This window comes from Pyxicephalus adspersus, chromosome 2 (assembly GCF_032062135.1).
Source record: "Pyxicephalus adspersus chromosome 2, UCB_Pads_2.0, whole genome shotgun sequence".
Lineage (NCBI taxonomy): Eukaryota > Metazoa > Chordata > Amphibia > Anura > Pyxicephalidae > Pyxicephalus > Pyxicephalus adspersus.
This window is the reverse complement of record NC_092859.1, coordinates 21,810,155-21,835,611: the sequence shown is the minus strand read 5'-3', so window position 1 is coordinate 21,835,611 and position 25,457 is coordinate 21,810,155. Positions and strand designations below refer to the sequence as shown.

At 39.9% G+C, this 25,457-nt stretch overlaps 1 protein-coding gene across 5 annotated transcripts in view; it reads right to left on the bottom strand.

The window, feature by feature from the left end:
- Positions 1 to 436: 436 nt before the first annotated feature.
- Positions 437 to 25,457, bottom strand: part of PDE3A (phosphodiesterase 3A) — a 113,506-nt gene continuing 88,485 nt past the window's right edge. For 3 of the 5 annotated variants that reach the window (XM_072399894.1, XM_072399896.1, XM_072399897.1), the window contains 14 exons: positions 20,296 to 20,556; positions 19,489 to 19,643; positions 17,959 to 18,077; positions 14,422 to 14,638; positions 12,454 to 12,536; positions 11,780 to 11,958; positions 10,801 to 10,938; positions 10,520 to 10,631; positions 8,172 to 8,285; positions 7,135 to 7,334; positions 5,797 to 6,000; positions 5,266 to 5,427; positions 4,619 to 4,931; positions 437 to 1,631 (listed from right to left, as the gene is read on the bottom strand). In XM_072399894.1, coding sequence (XP_072255995.1) covers positions 1,429 to 1,631; positions 4,619 to 4,931; positions 5,266 to 5,427; positions 5,797 to 6,000; positions 7,135 to 7,334; positions 8,172 to 8,285; positions 10,520 to 10,631; positions 10,801 to 10,938; positions 11,780 to 11,958; positions 12,454 to 12,536; positions 14,422 to 14,638; positions 17,959 to 18,077; positions 19,489 to 19,643; positions 20,296 to 20,556 — 2,460 coding nt within the window. In that variant the 3' untranslated portion in view covers positions 437 to 1,428. The remainder of the gene's footprint in view (positions 1,632 to 4,618; positions 4,932 to 5,265; positions 5,428 to 5,796; positions 6,001 to 7,134; positions 7,335 to 8,171; positions 8,286 to 10,519; positions 10,632 to 10,800; positions 10,939 to 11,779; positions 11,959 to 12,453; positions 12,537 to 14,421; positions 14,639 to 17,958; positions 18,078 to 19,488; positions 19,644 to 20,295; positions 20,557 to 25,457) is intronic. The other 2 variants (XM_072399895.1, XM_072399898.1) reach the window with 2 other exon arrangements.

The following is a 25,457-nucleotide window of genomic DNA, read 5'->3' as shown; positions in this document are numbered from 1 at the left end:
TACTAATGGAGTTGTGTGAACAAATGACTGATTGCTTTTGATTAAAATTCTGATCACTTTCTAACTAAACAAAAATGAGAATCAGATTGGCAGAATATTGTAGTTTAAGTGGTTTGGAGTTTTCAACCTTTCCATTACTCATTTAAAAAAACAATCCGACTGGTCAGATGAGCACAAAATTTGCAAGTGATCTGTTTATGTGTCGTGGTATGCTGATTCTAGGATTGGGACCGGCTTCTTGCTATACCCTTCAAGGATTGGTGAAAATCGTACAGTCAGTGAGCAGTGAACACCGGAGCACTCTGGTGCAGCACATTTACCTCCCATCTCTCCCATTATTTACACAAACCAAAAAAAACAATAAACAATTAAAGATACAACATAAAACATTGTCCCTGCAACCCAACCCGATTCATCACAAAAAAACAACAACCCGTAGAGTAAAATATTGTGTATTTTCAGAATTCTTACAATGGTCTACCCTGAGTTGGCCGAGATACAGAACAGGTCCTCTTGCCCATGGGTGCAATTCTGTCTTTATATTATAATGCAAAGGGGTGGGGGTGGGGTATTCTTCAGAGTGGCAGAACAAAACCTGTAAAATATTCCTTATGGAATTTTTCATCTTTAGAAAATAAAATTGTTTTCACAATAAGAAAAATCAGAAAGCATTTTGTTTGTTTCTTTTCACAACTGTTTTGGCACAATAATTAAAATATTTACAATCCATACATTTTCTTTAAGATTAGCTTAAAAGGTTTAAAAACTTTTGATGGTGAAAATGTTGTCATAGAAACATTGATGAAATAAAACCGCAGGGCGAATAGCGCCGCAGGTCGTCTGTAAGTTTTCCGCCACTCAGAAGGGCACCCGGAAAGGATGGCGTGGTGCTGGTGTGGTCCATCTTGAGTAATGGCCAGCGGGGTTAATACAAGAAAGGGGGCTGCCTTTGGACGGGAGGCTTTGGAGGGAATTTGAAAAAAAAAAATATTTAAACAAGTGACAGTTCCCTTTAAAAATATATGTGCTTGATAAGCACTATTTAAGTCTAGACATCATTTTGTTCACAGTGACTGTAGATATATATATATGTACAGCTACATATATATATACGTCCCCACACTTCTCCTGCAGGTGTGTGTTTAATAAAAAGAAACATACATAGGTATATAGGTATTAAATATAGATTTCTGAAATGTGCGGCTGTCCCGCCGTCTCCTGGCAGTCCCACGTGTTTAGTCTCTGGAGACGGTCGCGCAGCGGTGCCGTAGCGTCCTTGAGTATAACGAGATCTGAAAAGGATCTCCCCGTGTATATAGAAAAACACAAGAAACGGGTGGAGGCACATGGTCGTCTTCTCTACAGTGTCGTGTCTAAGCTTTGTGCTGGCTGGAGAGCGGCGTCCGGTAGCGGCTGGCGCCATGGCACTCACTCATCAGTCTCTGCGTCTGAATTCTCCTGTTTGGCATTGGCTTCCTCTTCCTCCCTGATGGCCTGGATTGGCTCTGACAGCTCCTTCTCCCCCGTCTCCGTCTTTTGCTCATCCTCGATCACCTTCTTCCACATTTTGTGGTTCTCCATTAGGTGATGTGTAATCTGACAGTAGATTTTTCTTTTACACTTTTTCTTCTCTATAGGTAAGAAAAAGGTTGTTAGAAATGAACCCGAAATCAGTACAAATCATCAATTACATCAATCAGATAATGGAATAGGACACTGGCTGCCAAACCAGGGTAAAATACAAAACTGGTTAATTATCATGTGCAATAAATCCAAATACAATTTACAAAAGAAGTTTATTAATATGAAAATTTGATATTCTGTGTATAACACTATGGATAATGTCAGAGATATGCAGAAGTATTATTATAATACTAATAATGTGTGACTTTTGTAAGACATTAAAGTGTAAGCTTTTCTGGAGACTGATGTTTTCTCTGTGTTGTCTGTACACTACTGCAGTATGTGTCAGAGCTATTTAATGTATAATAATAATTTAATGTATGTGTGACTGTGGTGAGACATTAGAGTGTAAGCTCCTTTGGTGAAAATACTGTGAATGTTTTTTAAAGTTCTTGACATTTTATTTATTTTTGTAGTCTGATTCTCATGTAGCTTACTAAAGCTGTGTTCACATCACTTATTCAATTATGTGCAGAAAAAAATCTAATGTCTTTAAAAGTATCTGTAAAATGATTGGATGTTCAGTGCAGATAGGTTCAATTGTCTATGTGTCTTTCACCAATAATAAGTAATACATAATGATTAGAATATGCATAAAACAGGAACAAAATAACATTCATCCAGCCTATGATTATCTACATTTAATAAAAGTCATCCAGGAACAATAAGTCATAAAAAATATTTTTATTTAACTGAAAGTCCTTAAACAATAAAGACAAAAACGGATATGTGTGACGTCAGACTCCCTCTTCTTGGCCACCTTTATTCTTGTTGGGCCTCCGCTGCCTTCTCTGTATCAGTATATAGTTGCAGCAAAGAAGCCTCTGCTCTATGACACCTTCTTCCCAGGGCAAAAAACACAGCCCCTCATGAGGACACAGACCCTTTGGGGTGATGAGGACACAGATCCACTGTCGTGATGAGGATATGGACTCACTGGGGTGACGTGGACATGGACCCAATGGGGTGATGAGGGCATGGACCCACTAGGGTGATGAGGACACTGACCCTCTGGGGTGATGAGGACACAGCCACTCTGGAGTGATAAGAACACAGACCCACTGGGGTAATGAGGACGCAGACCCACTGGGGTGATAAGAACACAGACCCACTGGGGTAATGAGGACACAGACCCACTGGGGTGTTGAGTACACAGGCCCGCTGGGGTGATCAGGACACAGACCCACTGGGGTGATGAGGACACAGACCCATTGGGGTGATGAGGACACAGACCTACTGGAGTAATGAGGACACAAACCCACTGGGGTGATGAGGACAGCGACCCTCTGGGGTGATGAGGACACAAACCCACTGGGGTGATGAGGACACAACCCTTTTTGGGGTGAAGAGGACACAGACACACTGGGTTGATGAGGACACAGATCCACTAGGGTGATGAGGAGACGGACACACTAGAGTAATGAGCACACAGACCCACTGGAGTAATGAGGACACAGACCCTCTGGGGTGACCAGGGCATAGACCCACAGGGGTGATAGGGGCACAGACCCACTGGGATTTCTGTTTTAGCAGATTTTGGAAGAAGGTGTCACCATTCCCAGCTTGCCCAAACAGCGTGAGAATAATTCTCCCCCCCAGGGACAGCAACATTCAATGACAGTGATGGGGGGATGTGGTTGTGTAATAGGAATAATGGCTCATTCAAGCCTGCTTAGTGTTCTGATCTTGCCTAATGACCCAGATAAATTGTTGAGATAAACCAGCAATTAATGGGAATGTAAATAAATGATTTTAATTTCCTTAGTAATGATTAAAAAATAAAATATTCATTATGGTCAAGGCATAAAATAAATTTCTTTAAAGTACTTTGTTACTTAGGTAAATATAAGCAATTGCATATTGATAGCATGTATCCTCATTTGAAGGCAGCAGATGGCCATTTTAGCTACTGTGTGGAGCTCATAAGACAAAGTTACCCACAATATCTAGTTTTGTACATAACCCATAATCCTCTGAGAATGATGGCCCAACAAAATGCATAGAAATGTATAAAGTAAATAGCAATTATATAAAACATTTAAACCTGAATAAACAACACAACCAAATCAAAAAAAATCAATCCAAATCAACAAAGATTTGAGTGTCTGCCTCTACCATATCCTCCACCTGTACAACCTTCTTCCCCTCTTCCATCTTCTCCGCCTGTACAACCATTTCCATCTCACCTCCTCCTTCACCTCTTCCACCTCCTCCACCTGTACAATCTTATCCACCACCTTCACCTCTTCCATCTTCTCCATCTGTTCAACCTTCTCTGCTACTACCACCCCCTTCACCAGTACTACCTAATCTATCTCTGATTCCTTCTCTGCCTGTACAGCCTTCTCTATCTCTACCACCTCTACCTTCTCCCCAATACCTATTACTTCATCTGTCCTATCTTATCAACTCATTCCATCCATACTGCTTTCTCCACCCTTCCCTACTACACCTGTACTATCTTCCCCACCCCTACCACCCACTATACCTTTACTACTTTTACCTGTTGTTTCTCCTACATCTCTAACACCCTTCCACCTCTACCACCTCATTTTCATTTATTATCTTCTCCATCTCTATCCCCCTTCACCGTTATCACCTCATCCACCTATATTACCTTGCCCACCTCCTTCACCAGTACCAGTTCTCTTCCACCTGTACCTCTCCCCACTCCTGTCCCATGAATGTCAATTAAAACAATAATTAAGCTGCCATGTTGGGAATTTCTGTAAATATCTGATTGGAGATCTGTGTGTGAACCTCTGGGAGTGTTCACATCTGGACGCTGGGAGGAAATATTAGGATTAGATTATGAGATTATATTTCCTCTGTAGTATTATAATCACATTGTTAATGATTACAATGACATCCGTATACTCTACATATTGCTTTCTATGTAGGGAGGAGACAGACAGATACAATGAGAGGTCCTTACCCTTCCCTGAATTTATCCCCCAAAAGGCATCTCTGAAACAACAGAAGATCTGAGAGGACATACTTGTTATCGTCTCCGAGGCTTCAGACGTTTCCTCCTCTGTAGTATCGGTATCTTCATCCGGTTCATCTGTGTCCCCAGACTCATCGCTGTCCTCAATCCACTTTCCCGGCATCAGACCCGCTGAGTCATACGAGTTACACAAAGGCCCCACAATGTGAGTTATGAATGATTCCTGAAGTTTGGCTAACTGTGGGGCCGATCGGTCCATGAACGGGCTGATAGGGAGGCCGAGGCTTGCCTCTTCATCCCCCTAAAGGAGAAAACAGAAGACAATTTAAAGAAACCCTTACTGACCTCTCCACGTACATCAAAGTAAGTCCATCTAGCAGGGTAGGACCTGATCTTCTTCTTCTGAACTTTAGTACCACCAATAGGTCCTATCCCTCCCTAAGTCTGTAACTGCACAGTGAAAGAAGAAGCTATAGACTGATCTTTTCTTCGACACCACACTGCCTGACTTATTCCTTCCCCCAGTGTGATCTCTACATACAGTCACCTTTACTGCTTTGGACTGGCTGACATCCTTCCCCCCCTCTCAGTGCTGCATTTAAGAAGACATGGCATTGGGTGTGATTTTGACTTACTTGCTCATAGAACTCATTGACGATGCCCTCTGTCCACTTCAGATGTAAATCTTTACATTTGGCGGGGCCATTGATGTCAGCCAGCTTAATGCACATCTGACAGACGAGTAATCGGTCGTTCTCATTGGACCAGTCAATCCCTGGCCCTACCTCCTCGTTCACCTGGAGGAGAAAAGGTGAGATTTAGCTCACAGATGGATCGTGATGGAGTCATTACTCAGCATCATGCCACAGACACTTACTCAGTAATACAGTAAAAGCAAATTGATGTCTGTTAAAAAAAAAAAGGGAAATAAAAAGACCAAATTGCAATGTGTGTAATGTGTGTTACAAGAAAGTAGTGAAAAGTAGCAGTGAGAAAGGTAAAGCACTGTATAGCAATGTTTGGGGAGATGATGCAGAAGTAGTGTTGTTGGGGCACCGCAGTTGTGAAGGTAAGGCACTGTGTAGCAATACATTTCCTCTGCAAACATGAACTCTCAGGTCTTTTATATTATCAATGGGGCATGCGGGCAGTCACCTCACTCTCACCTTTGCATTGAACTCTGCCAGAAAATCAAAGTGCTTTTTCAGGTCGGTGGCCAAAATTGCCTCAATTACCAGGAACCGGAACCTTTTGAACTCCATGTGATCTAAATTAACTAAAAAATTATATTCTGGCCTTGACAGGAAAAGATTCCATGCTGCAGCTGCGTGGTGATTTTCCAGAACTGAGCGGTCATTATAAAGCACTGCCTGCAAATGAGAAGACAGGAATTACTTAAGCTCCTCCCAAAAACACTGAACTTCCCAAGGAAGCCTACTAATTGTATCAACTACTCATCCCCTCCTTTTTCTTTCATCACTCATAGTAAGCCCTTCCAATTCCTTTTCTACTCACTGAAGCCCTTCTCAATCAACTATATCCTAAATTAGCCCCTCCCCATTCTTCTGCTCATTAAAACTCCCCCCCCTACTTTTCTACATTCATTACAAGCCCCTCCTCACTTCTCTTTTACTCCCTTAAGCCGCGCACCTTTTTTTTACATCCAATGGTATCCCATTTATATTGTTGTTTTATTTATTAAAGCCCCTCCCCAATTCTCTACATCCCTCCTCTGCTCATTAAAACTCCTCCCTATTTTTCTACATTCAATACTAGCCCTTCTTAATTTTTCTATGTCTAACACAAACCCCTCCTCGTATCTCTGTTATTTACTGAAGCCCCAACCCATTCCTATACATCCAGGGATACCCCCTTTAGAGTCCTCTATTTTTATTTTATAGAAGCCCCTCTTCAATTCCCTACATCTCATAGTAGCCTCTCCTCTACTCATTGAACTCCTTCCCTTTTTCTTTCTACATTTAATACTAGCCCCTCATTATTTTTGTATGAATAATACAAGCCTCTTGTTATTACTTTTCCACACACTGAAGCCCTTCTTTGTTTTCTTCTATTCCTTATACAGATGTCTCATATTAGCCAAACCCCATCCCTCTTCTTCTCACTGAAGCTCTTACCCATTTTCTATAGCACAAAGTAGCCGCTACTTATTCTTCTACTCATTAAAGCCCCTACCCAATCTTCTATATGTCATAGTAGCCTCTTCTAATTATTCTACTTACTGAAGCACCTCCTTTTTCTTCTTTATCTCACACTAACCCCCCTCCTCATTACTCTGTTATTAACTGACTCCCCTCCTCATTCCTCTACATTTTAAAGTAGCCTCTTCCAAATCTTCTCCTACTTCTCCAATGAAGCTTCTTCTTCTACATCTCATCTCACCAATTGTCTACAATCCTTACGGCTCCTCCAACATCATTCTAGCTCTTCTTCCATCTAAGCCCCTCCCATGAGGAATCTCCATGTGTTGATAGGATGAGTGTTACCTGCGGTGCGCTGGTTGCCACAAGGAATGCATTTGTTCTTCCTGGGTGGTCATAGTCGTGCATTGCTGCTGCTACATACAGAGCCATTAGCTCTAAGGACGGAATATTCCCTGACAAACAGCCGTACGTGTCTTCTGAAGGATAGTACATCTTGGAGAATGTGTAACCCATGTGTCCATGCGTGATGCCGCTATCGGAATCTGAGGAGACACAACATGGAAGCTTACTCCTCACTCCCCATCTAGAAGGTAGGTTTGGCATTAAGCATAACAAATGTGACTCCATGATGGTCCTATTCATGTGTCTGTTTTATACAGATGTCATACACAGCAGGGCTACAAACTGCAATCTTGTAGCTCCTCCCTTAGGCCCATAAATTTGTATAACAACAGCAGGTGAAACTGTTGACCATTTCTACATGCAAAGGTCAGTTACCATTAATTTTGTGGGTAAAAACCATAACATTTCCACCACCATGCTTCACAGTTAGTATCGAGTTCATCTCTTAAATGCTTTTACCACTTTGTGCTGTTGATAACCAATATTTGATTAATCAGTCCATAGCATCTTGTTCCTAAAGAGCTGTTCTTTGCCTATATTTTTTATGGCAAAATGTGTTCTTGTGTGAAGCTTCTTTTTTAGCACATTCAGCAAAATGATGATGATGATTATTATTATTATTATTATTATTATTAATAATAATAAACAGGATTTAAATAGCGCCAACATATTATGCAGCGCTGTACATTAAATAGGGGTTGCAAGTGACAGACTAATACAGACAGTAATACAGGAGGAGAGGACCTTGCCCCGAAGAGCTTACAATCTAGTAGATGATGGCATTATCTAGTAGATGATTAGCAAAATGATGGCATTATCTCATCCTAGATAAAATCAGTAACTGGAGCTGAAAGACAGTTACCCTAAAAAATGTTGCTGTATATTGTGACATTCAGAATTTAATTAATGTGAACTTTTTAAGGTATTTACATGTTCTCTTTAACAATTATGTTAGAAGAATTGTGCTCTATTGTTACCTGAATCACTGGCTGAGCCTTGATCATTGACAACATTCTGGAGCCCTGGAATGGCCTGGGTACTGAGGTACCAGACTGCATGCAACACGTCAGTGGCATGAATCCTGTTGTGATCTAAAAAGGACATACAAAATATAACTATTACTTTGTTATAAGATGATGGTCTCCTGCTGCCACCTAGTGGCTGTCCTGAACATTGAACCTCATAGGTGGCAGGTATCCAATGTATTTCTTTTCACCTTCTTTTAATCAATTCGTAAAGATATTTCAATCTTTTTTCATACTTTATCTGTCAGCCCATCCCAGTCATTCATATCATTTGCTGACATTTATAGAGCAAATGGCATTTTTATTAAACATTGCTGGAAACTGTAGAGATTACTGGGACATATCAGAAAGTGGTAAAACATATTGAGTGGCACAGTGAAAATCAGGAAAAAGGTGAATTGAGAGAGTTGTGTATTTATTTGTATCGAACCCCAAAGTGAGCCATAGACTTTAAATCCTGTACATAGCAGAGACACCTACATAGGAGACATTGTACTCTGGAAGCTCAGAGTCCAGAATCAAAGTCAATCAATGTGCAAACACTTCCCCTGAGCTGGTTGGATAACCAACATGGGGAGTGCGAGAGGAACTAGCTGAAAGATGTTTTATCAGGTCCATGATACAAAATGTTCTATAAAAAACCAGGGGAGAACCAACCAGGAGTGTCCTGCAAGTAATAAAGGTGCTGATCCGTCAGGACGGCCACCTCGGGTATTTCCCATTAAGCTCTGCTATTGGAGTATTGGCGCAGTGTGGTCACATAAGTATCCTGCAGGAAGGTATTACCCATGAATCATTATGGCTGCCACCCCTATAATTCCCATAACATTCCCATAATACCCCACCGTTACTCTGCAGAGGATAAGTAACACTGGCCATTATGAGTTTGTTGTTTTACCATTCCCCACTTAGACAATATTCTACAGAAAGAATGCGGTCATGACCTTACGCGGAGCTCATTAGAGGTGGAGATGCGTCCCGGGGACATTTGTTTATCATTGATTTGTGCTGAGCTGATGTGCCAACCAAGCGGAAAAATAAAGAGTCTATAAATAGCAGGAAGGCTCGCTAGCCTGGAGCACAGTCACAGCTCTGGGACACGTTCAATGGAAAAACGACCGTCCTACATAGCCCCAATTACACTGCGAATGACTGAGCAGACCAGGAGCTTCAACCGATGAAATGTTCACCAGGCTGATCTGAGATGGGGCATTAAAGGACCACTCCACCTGGATCACTATGAGGGGACGAATAGGGGCTAATAACATCCAAACCTCCAACTGGTATTTCTATACCAAATACAAAAATGTAACATTTCATATACCATTGATAATAAAAAATATTAAACATCATGCCAGAATAGGAAGTGATGGGAAATCTGCTAACACATTTATAGTGAAGTAAGGAACGGGTATATCCTCTCATAATGTTTTAGGTTTTCTCTCTGTGTCTTGCTCTCCTAATGACTATCTCCATTTCTTCAACAGGTGTCACATGCACATGAATTAGGGGAATTTCGCCCAATATGGTCACAGATAGAAATCTGCTGTAACTCTTCTTCAATTCATATAAAGGCTAACATTAAGGTTAGGTGAGGGGTAAGAGTTAAGTGCTCACTACTGTATACTATATAAAGTGTGAAGGGTTCATTATGGGGTTTAGTTGATCAATGGGTTAAGGGGGCAGCATGGGGAAAAACTTAATTTTCCAGTTGATTTAATTGCAGGAAGCCACGTGCCGAGATCCCAGCACTGAGAAGCTCCATGCTGTGTCTTCATAATAATGGCTGCACGCCCGGAACATCACTAATTACCGGGAAGTTATTAATGTTAATGACGAGGATCCAGATCTCCTTATGATAAAAGGAAATATACATTTGTTAAAGGGGACTTGCACAGAAAAGATATGTGCATGGCGATGGCTATATGTCCATGCATGGCTGAAATAAAAGTTTTAGGTGTGAAAGCGTCTCAGATGGAAAAGTGGAAAATTCACCTATATTACCTATAGTACTGTTAGATTCGTACAGGACCTGGAAACAAATCTTGCAGACTTTAGGGAATTTGGGGAATCCCTGGAAAGAAGTGTCTATGTGATCCCTTTGCAGGTAATGTTATACAAAGACCACTATGCCCCCAATGGCAAGAAATAAAATATGATCGTTATTTAAGATCAAATATATGACTGATGACAGTAAAATGAGCACCGGTTACACTGACTGGCTAGGGAAGGACATTCTTCCTTGGCTCAGATATTAAAAGATACAGATCAGTGATTGGTACATAGAAGACCCCACTTACATGGGATGTCTCGATAGCCATTCTCCAAGGCGTGAAAATAGTTCATGAATTCCTTTAGTGGGATTTTAAAGGTCTCCAGAAGATTCATATCCTCGAAGAGTCGATACGACATCTATAAAGGGGAATATAAATGAATACACTGTAGTCTGTAACATTGTGACAATTGCCCACAACAAAGTAGGTTTCAAATTTTTCCATCAGTGCAACAAATTTGGGGCTTCACTGGTCTGAGCTGATTCAGCATCTCCACCCCCTTTGTCAAATATCAATCTGCCACTCACCTGGCTAAGGATCCGGCCACACTTCTGACCCGTCTGCTCCACCAGATCAAATATGGGGAAGTTCCAGTTGTTGATCTCCCCCATAAGGCTGTCTATACTCTCCATGATGAGTGGCTCTGGCGCCAGGATGGGCTTGTCCTAAGTGTGAGAGAGAGAGATGGGAATAAGGATTTGGTATGATGCCGACTGAGAATCTGAGCTCTAGGAAGGAATCTATAATACTGATAAGAAAGGCTCCTGTGAACTAATAGCAGGGGATACTGTGGATTCTGATAGGTAGGGATCCAAGACACAGATAGCATTGGATACAGTGAATTCTACACACTAATTGGGAGGGGAATCTGTGAATTCTGCACACTAATAGGAGGAGATCCTGTAGATCCTAAATTCTAATAGGTGGAGATCTTAAACACAAATAGGATTGGATCCTCTGGATTCTGAACAGATAGGAGGGAATCCTCTAGATTCTGCATACAGATGGAAGAAGATCCTGTGCACTAATAAAAGGTGGCATTTTGCATACTGATGGGAATGGGATCCTTGAAGGGGACCTGAGCACTGAAAGGAAAGTATTCTGCGGACTGATAAGAGGAGATTTACACTGATATATGCAAGGATAGGCGTGAATCCTGTGCACCGACAGTAAAGGAAACCTAAACACTGAAAAGGGGTGATCCTGCAGACTAATAGGGAGATTCATTCAGCACAAATATAGGGGGAGATCCTGTGCACTCATAGAAGGTGACTAAAATACTGATAAGGATCACATCAGGAAATTTCAAGTCATTCTAGAACACTGGGGACACCACTGTGGCACTATTGTAGTTTTGCAAGCCAGGAACAGCGCAAATTATGTTGGGTTATCTGGTGACACTGCAGGGAATGCTGGAAGTAAGTCCGGCACACCAAGAACACCACATAGGATTCTGGGAGTTAGTTGACATTCAAGATATTGCAGGGGATTTTAGAAGTCACTGACCTCCGTCTCTGTTATTAACGAATGGAGGTCGATATTGTCCGGTCTATACGTTCGGCAGACGGAGCTTTTCCTGGACTGCGTCCCCTCTCCCTCGTCATCGTTCTGTACAATGTCGCTGCTGTCACTGTTGTTGGTTTCATGAGTGCTGTCGTAATCTGATGTGGTGTGCGCTGGATCATCTGCAATAAAAGTGCCATCAGAGACCCTCCTACCAGGACTGGACCTCCACTATGGTTAGTGATTGCAAAGTGCAGACTATGCATTGTAATTGTGTGCAATAATGCAATATGTTATGGTTTATTAAGGCACAAAAAATAATTTAATAATTTTAAAGCAGCACACCCCAACACATGCATTTCACTGCAGTAAGTAAAATACAGTACCATGCAGAAAAATGTGTGTTTTACTGCACGTTACTGCAATGTGCCAATGTAAATGGCTCTTCCTCGTCAATTGTTCAGTGTAAGTGCTGCCATCATCACTTTGCTTCAGTGCCTAGAGAGTCAGTAAACAGTAAGGCTCTGGTGGTACCCATTCTGGTGGAGTGACATTGTAGGTAGGGAGCCAGGATCAGTATTACAGCCCTGGAAGCTGCACCCAGCAATGGCTGCTAACATATTTCTGTCCTTATAGGTTCCAGCAATAAAATGTAAAAGTTTTTTCCATCATCGTACCTGTTCGGCTTTGAGAGTGCGTTACGTCATTCGTATCCGCTGATCTCTCCGCTGGATTCACCTGGCTGTACGACCGTCCACAACTGCAACAAAAAATTGAACTCTATCAACTATAACCATATAAGAACATATATTCAAAGTTTGCTACAGACTTCCAAACAGTTAATATTTTTATGAAAGACAGACAAGCTAATTTAATATAAAATAATTAATTAATTTAGTGGACACAAAAGAGTTAAACCCCCTGACAGTTCTGGCTAATTCTCATAGACTTTACTGGTATGTTTCTGAGTCTGCACACTTACTATGCCTGCTATGAGTTCCCACCATGCCCATTCATAGTTAGAAACTATATCAGGGGAACTGATAGGAAACCACCTCACCCTATGGAAACTTATATGGAGTGATTTCATTCTGTGGCAAGAGGCAACAGTAACAAGAACAATTATGGAACCAATGTGTTCTACATATCTTGTCTGGATTAAGAAATATCAGTGTGGAGCTGTAGACACCAGTGAGATGACTTGCTGCTCCTACCAATGGACAAAGAAAGTACACAGAATGGGGGATCAGTCTGTGTTGGTTTAGTGTTAGGGTTACATCAACAGTTTAGGTGATCAGGCCAATCCCTTCAATTTTAAAGCCTATTACACAGTTCATTTGACAGTATCCAGTCCTGATGAAGGGGTACACTTTAAATTCCAGGTACAGTATGTGTTGGGTTCAGCATAACAATCAAGATTTGAATTAAATGTATCCAAAGACAAAACATTTTAGACAGAGAATGGCTCGTCTCCCCAATTTTTTTTGGCTTTACTTCCTATTCTGTAGGCATAACACAGAAAATAAGAGAATATCTCTGAAGGTTGGAGGGAATACCCATGTGAGACAATTATCACAAGAATAGATTTCTCCTTATTCCTGTTTTGGTGACCACTGTAAGATATTTTTTTTACTGGACAAACACTGAGTCCGAATCCTCCCAGCAGGGAAAAAGACAACATTAAAAATATAAAGGGATTCCGTAAAAAAAATTTCAAGGGTGTAACTAGTGAGCTTTATCAGTGTAGTTTTAGGTGGCTGTATCTAAGTGCTGATGCCTGCCTCTCTGCGATCTTTCTGCCTGTGACACTGTGAGCAGAGTAAAATACATATCCTGAATATATACATTTTCTCTTATTGTAAGTAAAAATAGTTTTTTCTAATTTTGATATGAATTTTATAGTAATGATATGAAGTATATAGTAAATGAAATGAATGTATGATTATTTTATAATATTCCTCCTGAGGAAGTGAGTGTGACTACGAAACGCGTCAAGGAAAATATACGATTTTGCAATGTATATGGCTGGATTATTATGAGAATGTAATGTAAAGCTTTTAACATTAAAGTTTTTACTTAATATGAAACTACCAATGGATATATGTTTTTAAATATTGATGCAAAGTGTTATGCCTTAAAAGTCCCCTCGCTTTGTTCCCTCACACATATAAGTATTATACAGAGATTCTCACCACTCACCAATCTAAAATAGAAAAAAGACTTTAGATACACTAAAGTATTCATTATTGGGGGATGTTAGTGTTGGAGGCAGTCTGGGATTTGTGGAACGTTTGCAGTGATGAAAATTCCTGGGTGCAATTAAGTTGTTCTGTGCAATGACATTATGGCCCTGATTTATTAAAGCTCTCCAAGGCTGGAGAGGATACACTTTCATTAGTGAAGCTGGGTGATCCAGCAAACCTGACATGGATCTGAGCCAGGATTCAAAACATTTGATAGCAAATGACTTTCAAGAAATCCATTCCATGTTTGCTGGATGACCCAGCTTCACTGATGAAAGTGTATCCTCTCCAGCCTTGCAGTGCTTTAATGTCAGGCCCTATGTGTATGGTAAATATTTAGCTGAGCGGGTGATGGGATTGGGCACACTGCGGACACACAAATTGATGCATACATGGGATTACCTGCTACATACAGCGGTGGTGTCTTCAGGGACGGGCTCTGGAATTTCCGGCGCACTCCTGGAACACGTTAAGGCTTTGTGTGGGTTCACTCCGAGCCGGCTGCCCTCGTTATCTGTGAACTGCACCGGTAATGTCTTTATCGTGGGGCTGGGTGCCGGTGTGCCATGAATAGGGGAATGACACGGGGAGGTGAGCGGAGAGATGGAGGGCGGGATACCTGAAGAAGAGAAAATTCATGATCTGTACAGAATAGAAAGCAGGTAAAATAGTTACATCCTTTCCATTTACTATAATATTTTCCATAGACAGTGGGGGTGCGGGTTCCATCAAAAACTCAGAGGGGCTAAGTGAAGCCTGAGCCCTTATCTGAAACCAGATGTGCTGAGAAATACTGTTTGAGGAATTATTGACGGCTGCATCCCATCAAGCTGCTTTTCTCATCAGGCTCAGGTGTCACACAGCCCTCATACGCCATGTAATAAGAAACACAAAGCCCCAGACAAGAACAAGGGCCAAGGCTACTTGAAGGTTGGGTTTGGCTCTGAAAAGGACATTCCGCCATAGAAAGAACAGAACCAAATCAGTCTCCGCACAACTGATCTCAGATGGGTGGTCAGATATCACACAGTCCTTCAATAGATATGAATGGTAAAAACTGTCAAAAAAGCAATAAAGCCTCAAATGAAAGCTGCCATTTACTGACCTATATCACAGACACTAGACTAAACCTTTCTGGAACTGCCATGCAGCTCAGACACTTGCTGCTTCCATTTCAGACTTCACATAGACAGGTTCTCTTTATGGCTGTCCCTTCTTTAGATTTGTAAGTTTCATGTCAGAGTGGGGAGCAGACAGTGACCCCATCAGTCACACTGCAGGCCGAAACCTTTTGTTGTTCCCACTTGGTCCAAACAGCCATTTCACAATGAAAACACAAAGTTACGCAATTAGTTCGGTTTCAAGCAAAAATATTTATTAACAGGAGATAAAATATTTTTGTCACAGATTCAGGATTTCAGCATGACAGATATGAAGATATATTTTCTGCAGTTGTGCAATGAAAGAACACAAACAAATTCACTGCAAAATAAGGAAAAATCAGATTGGTGCAATGCTTCACCGTTGTGTCTGACAGCCTGGATGCTTTGGACCAAACTACGGCCCGTTGGGTTTTTTAACCCGGCCTGCTTTCACCCGTAATTTATATCAGTTCATACAAACACTCTCCAGCCATCAGATACTGGCCTCGTCCAACTGTCAAATTTTAAAACTCATTGTGGCCCCTGAGCCAAATAGATTGCCCACCCCTCATCCAGGGTGACTTATAAATCAATGTACTGTTATACATGAAATGTATTATGTTAATAAATTGATCCTGAAACAAATTCAGAGATATCTCTGCTAGAGAACTACTAGACTCAGGATACTCTGCCAGGCATCTTCAGAAAGTGCTGCACCTTACAGTTCCACAGCTGGAAGAGAAGAGTTCCAGCCAAGGAACTACAAGTCTCAGCACAGATAGCCTGATGGGAATTGAGTTTGGTGCAGGTTGTTCTGCTAAATCTTCTGGTGTTAGGGCTTGAATTGTCATCACTGATCTATTGTGGACTTGGACTGTATTACCCCAATACTCATATCAGCGTTAGGAATTAGGATTTAGGAGTTAAATTGTGGACTAATGATTAGGGTTTAGGATGAAGGACGATGGACCTGAATTTTTAATTAAAAATTTAAATTAAAGCTCTCCAAGACTGGAGAAAATAGACTATCATGGGAGAACCTTAGCGATCAAGAAAACCTGGAATGGATTTCTTTAAATCATTTCCAATTATTTCCCAAATGTTTTCAATCCTGAACCAGATCTATTCCAGATTTGCTGGATCACCCAGGTTCTCCCATGATAATCCATCATGGAAGCTTTAATAAATGAGGCCCAATGCGGTGTTGTGAATTCTTGGTAAGCCAATCTATTGTCTGCACTGATACTTCTGCACCAACAAGAACAGTTTTTGATAAACAAGGAGCAATGCAAAAGCATGCTGGGAACTCATTCTGCACCAAATCTACAGGATATATTTTACACCACAATTCTAATCGTGTGGTTTGTGCTTTCTTTAGAGCTGACCCTTGCTGTTTCTATAAATGTTATAAAGCAATCAGATAGTTGTATAATTATTCCCTTGTAATACTTTTTTATATTCATAATACATTTTTTAATAAACCTATAAGTGATCTGCCCCCCCTCACTCCTACATTGCGTTTTTTATTATTAATATTGCAATGTATGGTAAATATACCCAGGTTAATAATCATGATCTCGTGTTTGTAATACTTCCTACAGCGATGCCATATAAATCATGAATAGTATAGGGGGTAATATTCTGAAGTTGTGTGAAAAGCGGAAGGTATAGATGCAAAATCTCTTTATTCTGTACAATAGTTCAATAATTCTGTTTGGGGCCAATCAGCACACCAGGCTGTTGTTCGCCTCCGCTTATTGCATAGTCCATCAATATGACACTATTGGCTGACTCAGGAATAGCGCACACCAATAATGACCTCCGAGTGGAGCGGATAAACGTTCACAATATTCTCCATAACATCATTCAGAGATTGCTGGATGATTGTATACATGGAAAGCCATACAGTAAAAATCCTAATAAAACTGAGTTCTTTTAGAGGTCACAGACCAGAGAACAAATCCATGCAACAGAGTCAGCTATGACAATACTGGAAATAGTCACAACAAAGCAATACAGAAACTTCTGATACAGGAAATACTGGATCACCTTTATGTCATTGGGGCATGTGAGCAGATCAAAAACACTCCCATCATTGATGAGCAGAATGATTTGGGTTTTGATGATTTTATATTTACAAACTTTCATCAGAAATGGCTGCTAATATCATTCTGCATTAGAATAAAAAATTGTTCCTTTTAAACTTGGAGTTCCATAAGATATTGCATCGTTGATGAAAAAAGTCACAATATTGCAGTTTATTACCAAAACCATGCAAGATCAGCCAAAGTTGTGATCACATGATTTAAAGAATTATGATCCTATTTATGAGATGAAACTATTCAAACAAACAATCAAAAATTAATTTAAGGTGTAATAATTCTGATACCTTTGGTGCAGATTTAAATTGTAAATTGCTGGTAGGATTGGTGAGGGGGATGCCGTGTTTAGAATTTGCTTAAGGTGCCAGGTAACCTAAGGCTGCATTGACCCCTTTATTAAACAATAGCACTTTACTTTAAAGTGAAAAAGATATTTGAGTTCCTACAACACTCCGAAATATGTAGCTGTTGCCTGGAATTTCCTAAAATATAGCAATGTGATCCCTGGTATTGTGCCTAGGCACTCCTGTAGCCTATAGCTGCTGTCTCTGTTGGATTGCATGGTCATTGTATGTTCATAGACCTGATCAGAAATCGTATTCTCGGTTATCTGACATCAGCTTGCTATAGGTCACTGCACTCTCCTGCGATATTCTCGCTCTCATAGACCTGTGTGTAGTATGTAAAAGTCTTACCTTGCCTTCGTTTGGAATTCAGATGATTGACATTGGACACGACGAATGGGGTGGAGAAGGAGCGGCTTTTACTGATGTTCCCCAAAAGGTTGTTGTTCCACGAATCGGAACTGCCACTGCTGATAGATGATTGTAATATTACAACTTTGTAACAAATGAGAAATCAACTTTTACATCAAACATCTGGAAATTCAGCAGATTCTGATTGGGTGACACAAAGAACAAGGCAAGGAATTGTTACTTTATCAATGAAAGAGGTGAATCTCTGCTAACTTCAACCATTCATTCACATGCAAAGGAAAATCTTGTTTTTAGGTTTCTTTGTAAGTGATTGGATATTCTTTGAAAAGAGAATTTTTATTGCATTTACTAAACTTACTGAATTATCTCTTGAATCGGGACTGAAGCAAATTACCCCAAAGAGTCCGTGGGGTTTATTTAGTGAATGAATATAGAGAAGTTAATTTATAAAGGAATGTGGGCTGTTCACTTAGCAAAGAGAATTATACTCATCCAAGAGATATTTCACTTAGCTTAGTAAATAGAATAATGCTCTGCTGACTTCAACCATCCAAACAATCCAGTGTTCTTAGATTTTCTTGCATGTGATTGGGTATCCTTTGCAAAATTAATTTTCACATAAATTATTAGGGTAATTTGTCCTTTGCATAGTTAAGTGAACAGACTATATTCATTCAGTATATCAGCCCCAGATTGTTCACATAGCAAAGTGAATTATCCATCTGCAATGGGTATTTCATTCATAAATGAGATGAAGCCCTGCATTCATGTGCAGGAAATGTTTCTTTTTTTTTTATTCATTTTACATGATTGGTTTATCTTTGCAAATTTTAAACTAGGAGAGAAATATAAGCTAAGTGAATAGTATAATATAAGTGAATTACACCTTGCAAGGTGATAAAACCTTGGTAAGTGAAGAGCTTAAACTCTCCCCCTCATCAGGGCTACTGTACAATACAAGAATGTGTTAAGTAATGTATTGTATTGATTTGTATTGTAGCCCTGATACTGGAGCAGTATTATTATTATTATTATTATTAAACAGGGTATATTTAACACCAAAATGTGATTGATGCACAGCACCATTCTAAATTAAATTTTTTCAATTTTTCTTCTGATAAGCCCCTCTCATACACATATGGGCTTATCTCAGATCCCCTGTTGTATGATTGCATTAAAGGTGAGCAGTCTCACCGAAGCCTCAACCTAATGAACCCTATTGACTGAACAAGTCACTGGTATTATCTCATATGGCCAATCAGTGATGTAGCGCCCCCTATACACATACGCCAGGTATTACATGATGACCCATCTTCTACCACAATAAATTCAGACATTTGTGCCTATGGGATGAACATTATATAGAGGACGATAATGGAAGATTTATTATTGTGCACTAGTAACAATTGTGCATCAGGTTTTCATACACCTGAAGGAATAATAATATTCATGTCAGAATGCAGTGACTTTTTTCACAAGTTTTAGGGCAGAAAGGGTTAATCCGATCACCTTGAGGACGTTGTGTCGGTGGGTTTAATACTTCCGCTGCGGTCTCGCCTCACCGGCGCCGGTTCCAGGGTTGGCAATCCTGTGGCAGAGGTGGTTGTGGTCCAAGTTGAAGAGACTCGACGTATTAGTCCCGATGGAAGACTTCTGCGTAACCTCTACAGATGTGTGAGGGGACACAACAAGACCAGCTTTAAACAATCAGAAAGATATTGATGCAATTGTTCTTTAATAGTTAGATACAAAAATAGACAATTGTGTGGCTGCTCCTATGACAGCTAATCTGGATTTCATTCATAATAGGATGAATGAAATATCTTCAGCCTTTAATTACAGGAGCAGATGGATGAAAAGCCTGGCAGTCTGCAGGGTGAATTCTATAGCCATGGTTGCAGGGATATATTATTGTATAGACCAGGGGTTTGTAACTGGGGGTATGGGAACCAAACGCCGGGGGTATGGGAAAATTATTGGTTTATTATCTGAAACAGCTGAATCAAAGTTATATTGTAAAGTAGTTGTAGCTGTTTGTATATTTGTCATTTTTTATTTTTGCTGTTTCTAAATAAATATGATAAAGTTATCAATGCTTATGATTTTATTTCATGTTCTCTTCCTAGCTATCCATATCTAAGTACAGAATTTAAGCTGTGGACATATTTGGAAGTCATACTGGCATGGTGATGATTATTTCAACAATCAAGTAAAGCGGGTATTATGGGACCATATTGGACAATCCATTGGGGATCTGGAGTCATCAAAAGGTTTGGAACCCCTGATATAGATGATTATGACTATTATATATCATACCTTTGGTATAGTCATCTTCTCCCCCTTCTCAGAGCCCTCTTCAGAGTCGGAACATGCGGAGTTCTCACTGAAGGTGACGAGGGGATTTACCCTGGGCTTGTGGATGGGCTGGAAGTTTAGCTGGGTGCTCAGTAGGTTGCTGACCGCCCTTAGGGAAGTGCACACGTGAGGCGGTAATGACGGGTCAGCTAGGAGGTCCGTGATGAGACCATGAGCTTCGCCCATAACAGCGATATCTACAGTGATGGTGGTACCTGAAGACTGGAGGAACAGAAGAAAAATGATAAAATACAGAATCTCCAAATCCTCTCCACCACCCATACCCATATTATAAAAGTCTACCCAACTCTTCTATGTATCAAAATAAAGAAAACCAGGATGGAATGGAAATCATAAAATCAGCTCCAACACACAACATTGCATCTGATTTATTGGTCTAATGTAATATAATAACATATATGTACTAAACATGAAAAACAATGCAGTCTGTCCATAGCATTAACACAGCACATCATGTTTTATTATCAGCTCCTCCTGTCAACAGATCAATATTTTCACACTTGAACATGGTGACAATGCAGTCTGCTCTGCATTGAAATCACTGAGCAGCGTTGTCACCCTGTTGGACAGGGAATGGACATACAAATTTCAATATGAGAGAGAATACATAATGAGCAACTCATGCTTTATAGGCGGATACAGCACTTTATTTATGGGGGAAAAAATATTTAAACCATATAAATAAAAACCATTGTAAACACCCCAGCAATGCTATATGGTATATCCCAAACCATGTACATGTCATTTCTGGTGAAAGATAAATGTGAAAACAATATATATATATATATATATATATATATATATATATACATAAAGACATGTTATGTGTAAAAGTGAGATATGTGCACTGTACTATACAGCATATATACTCATATCTGAATGTTATCATTCTAATTATTATACAGATATCAGACTATTGGCATTTGCAGAAGACCGTAAATGGTAACATACCGATATCCATTAGTATTAGCTTTCTGAAAAATATATAATATATATATATATATATATATATTATAAATGTTATTATACATATACCTGTACATATATAAATATATAAAATAATAACATTTCAGTTGGAGATGACCCAGCAGGAACAAAGACACGGAGTAGCTCCATACTAAGGAAAGTTCATAACTGCTAAATTATATAGTGATGTATTGGGAGAAAAGATTAGAACACGCTGCAATGTCTTTATATCAGAATAAAGGCTGATAAAATTTTAACACAAGGATAAAGATCTTTATTTTACCCAGGAGACTTCATATTTAATTGGACGCAATGTTAAATATTTAAAAATAAAGATCTGTATCACAGTGTTTAAGCTTCATGAATTAAAATCCATTTTTAATGTCATTTTTACGAACGTATATTCATTATACATCATATAAATTTTCCTTATTATACATTGAATTAATAAGGGAGATGACAGAGGGCAACCCCAACCTCCTTCTTGTCAAACTTGGAGTTGCTGATGAGGATGAAAGTGGTACAGGAATAGCGGTCAGGGTTGATTTGGGCCCCTAAATGAAACTGTGGCCCTGGAGATGCCAGCTGGCGTGTCTGTGTCGGGATCAATGGTAAGGACAGTACTTTCTTTTATTTCTTTAAAACAAAAATCCAGTTGGTGGCTCTCTGGGAGGAGATCTGTAACCTGCAGGTGGATCTCACTGATAAAAGCCATCTCTGGGTGTAGCTTATGTTCATATGCATATTATAAAACTAATTTGCATTTAAGCATATCCAGACTTGAATATTTTTAGATTGCAAATAAACAATAGTGTAGATGTGTTTCTAAATATACAAAACATTACTAGCTAATGATATTAGTAATTTCATTAAAGAATATTGATCCAGGGAATCAAATGTCCTTTGTTAATCAGGAAGGATTTCTTTCCGGAATAAGTATATTAGATTGCACTTTATAGGATTTTTGTTTACCTTCCTCTGGATTAACAGCAGATTTATATTTCTGAGGATGATGCATGGTATGTTACTTCCCCCACCTCCTAGATTGTAAGCTCTTTGGGGCAGGGTCCTCTCCTCCTCCTGTCACTGTCTGTATTCTTCTGTCATTTGCAACCCCTTTTTAATGTACAGCGCTGCGCAATATGTTGGCGCTATATAAATAATGTTTATTATTATTATTATTATTATTTTTATTAAAAGTAATAGTAATAATAATAATAATAGTAATGTCATTGTGTTTTTTTGTTCTTAATATCCTGGGTAGATTGGAACAATTACATATGATAATTATCCACTTTTAGATCTCTATCAAATCGTGGGACGTCCCAGACATAATTTGAGGCTGCAATTATCCCCGGTGTTCAGCATTGATTGCCTGTACTGTTCCCACGACCACAAAATGCTGAGAAGTGTCAGCTCTGTCCGCACTGCAGATTGTCACACAGACAGCCATGCAATCTATCTCCCCGCTGTACAAATATTGCCGGGCCTGGAGCGAAGCCACTTGGCTGTAGTTCAGCGTGTGAATTCCCGATGGGGCGGTCTGCGCTGCGACTGTGAGAGCAACATTGGTGCCAAAGACAAGAAAAATAGGGAGAAGAATTCCAATCTGCAAGATGAGAGAGATACAAGACTTTGTGTTTCTATGGAATGGCCTGCAGATCCACCATCATCAGGGGCTGATTTACTAAAAAAGTTTCACCTGGATTATCACTCAGCAAAAAGCTCTGTTGACTTCAACCATCCAATCATGTGCAAGCATTTCTGTTTTTTTCTTTTCCTTGCATGTGATTTGTTACTGCTTGCAATGTAAAGTTTATTGAGTTCCATATTGAGCTCTATTTCTGCTACTCCAATCAATGAGAGATAAATGTCAGCTGGCAGAAACTTTCCAACCAAAGGCAATATGCTTTTTGCTTGGGGGCATCTGCTGGGTGGATCTGGGAATTTGGTGAAAAGATTTCCCCAGTTCTGAATCATATGTGACAGTCCCCCCAGCAGGTGGCGCCATTCTTCCTCCAATCCAGATATCTCATATTGAACTTTTTCTTGGATTTTGCTAAGTGAACGGAGCAGAAGCTGAGGTTGGAAAGTTGTGTTTTTACCTTGGGGCCTTCTCCCTGTCCGTGGCAGATATAATTCTCACCTGTGATAATATCTCAGAACGGGAATCGCCCAGGAGAAGCTTTCAGACCGAAAAATCTCAATGTGAAACAATTAATAAAGAAGGGAATCTGATATCCTGCTGTGAGCTTCCTATATATTTTTAAATATATAGGATATATATAATTTACAGTTAAAGAAGAACTCTTCCCTTGGAATTCAGTAAACCAATACCAAATGAGTCACGGCTTTGGAGCAAGCATGTGGTTTTATTTTACTAGCTGCATGCTTGCTCTAAAAGTAGGGAGTATGACACCCAATGGCTGGCAACTTTCAAAAGTTTTGTTTCGATCCCACCAGGTATATAATAAAATGCCAACTGCACCAGAATCTAAGGTCACCTACCGTCTATCACCTGCACCACAATAATGCTTTTCACTTAGGCTTCTGTGAATGTAAGGATCAAAGTTTCGAAATTATTCAGTAAAATTCCTAAACGCCTAGTCATGTGACCTCCTGGATTTGTCAAACCTTCCAATTGCAGCTGTCAATAAGCCTGGCACAGAGAGAAGCGCACTGATAGCTATAACCTAATGGCTGCAACTGTCACAGTACAACACAGCACAACACAGCATGGGATAAAAAAAAGAATAAAAAAAGAAAAAATAATAATAAAATCCATTTTTGTAAACATTAAGTGTCCAGAAAAAACTTGACATGTTCCTCAATGATAATTTAAAACTTCTTTGTAAACTATTCACAATCATCTCCGAAATAACCAAAACAAGATGGTGCTGGTAATTTAGGTCTGGGCCTCCAGGGTTCAGGGATCCCTGGTCATAGAAGGGTTAAGATGCAGAATAGAAGAATGCCAGGCTCCAGGAATAGGAAGTTATTTTAATGATGTTCTAATAATGACTTCCATAGATACCGGCCCTTAACCCCGAATAAATCATAGCCGGCTGCCATAATTCTCAGCATGACTCAGGATGGATGGAACTTCAGAGCTGCTGAGATAGAGGGGCAAAAATATTTACCCCAGGGCAACAGCAAACAGGACCTGTCAATATACTTTTTGGTAATGCAGCCTCATCATAACAATGAATATTAGCTGATTTCACTTCTATGGGGAGTGCGGAGTTCTATGAGAAGTTAGTTGCACGAGGCATCCAGATTATTATTTGAACTTTTTCTATATTGGGTTTACGTATTAAGGTGACCCCAAACACAGAGCGGCATGCAGTACAGTCCTCCATATGCTGTATATATAATATCATAAAGCAAAGCACCTCCAATGGAAACTCATTTCCCAACTCCTGCGCTGCACAAAAGTTCCAAGACAGAGACAGAGGATGTCAGCTCCATCTGATGCTTCTTACACAAACATTCCCAAGGAGAATCTTCTTCCCAGCTTTAGATCCTGTGAATAATGCCACCAAATCTCTGTCTTTTTTTAATACTCAAACAAATCGTTCTTCCTTAAATCTGAATCTCATTTCCACACAATTCGATCTCATAATAAATCAAATCAATAATTGCGTTTGGCTGGGACATGTATGGAAATGGCTGATGTCTAATATGATGGATATATGAGGTGTGGGCAGACAATGTTTGCAGATCTGTGAAGAAGATATCACCTGGAATATTATATAACACAGCAACTCCGAACATAGCTGTACACACCAATACTAACCCAACATACATAAAATAAGGAGGAATTACAAAATTAAAAAGGGTCCAGAATGGAAGGGAATCTGCGGGGAAACAGGGCAAAGACTGCATATGGACAGACCACAGATAGAACATGGACAGAACATTCATAGGATATGAACAGAACATGGAAAAAACACAAAAAGGTAACACAGTAAGAAAACCAATTGGACTTGGATAAGAGAAGATTAGGATACAGAGAGAACATGGATAGAACATGGACAGGGCATGGACAAAACACATAGGACATGGGCAGGGCTAGGCATGGAAAGGACGCAGACAGGATGTGGACAGGGCATGGAGAAGATGATAGGACCAAACAG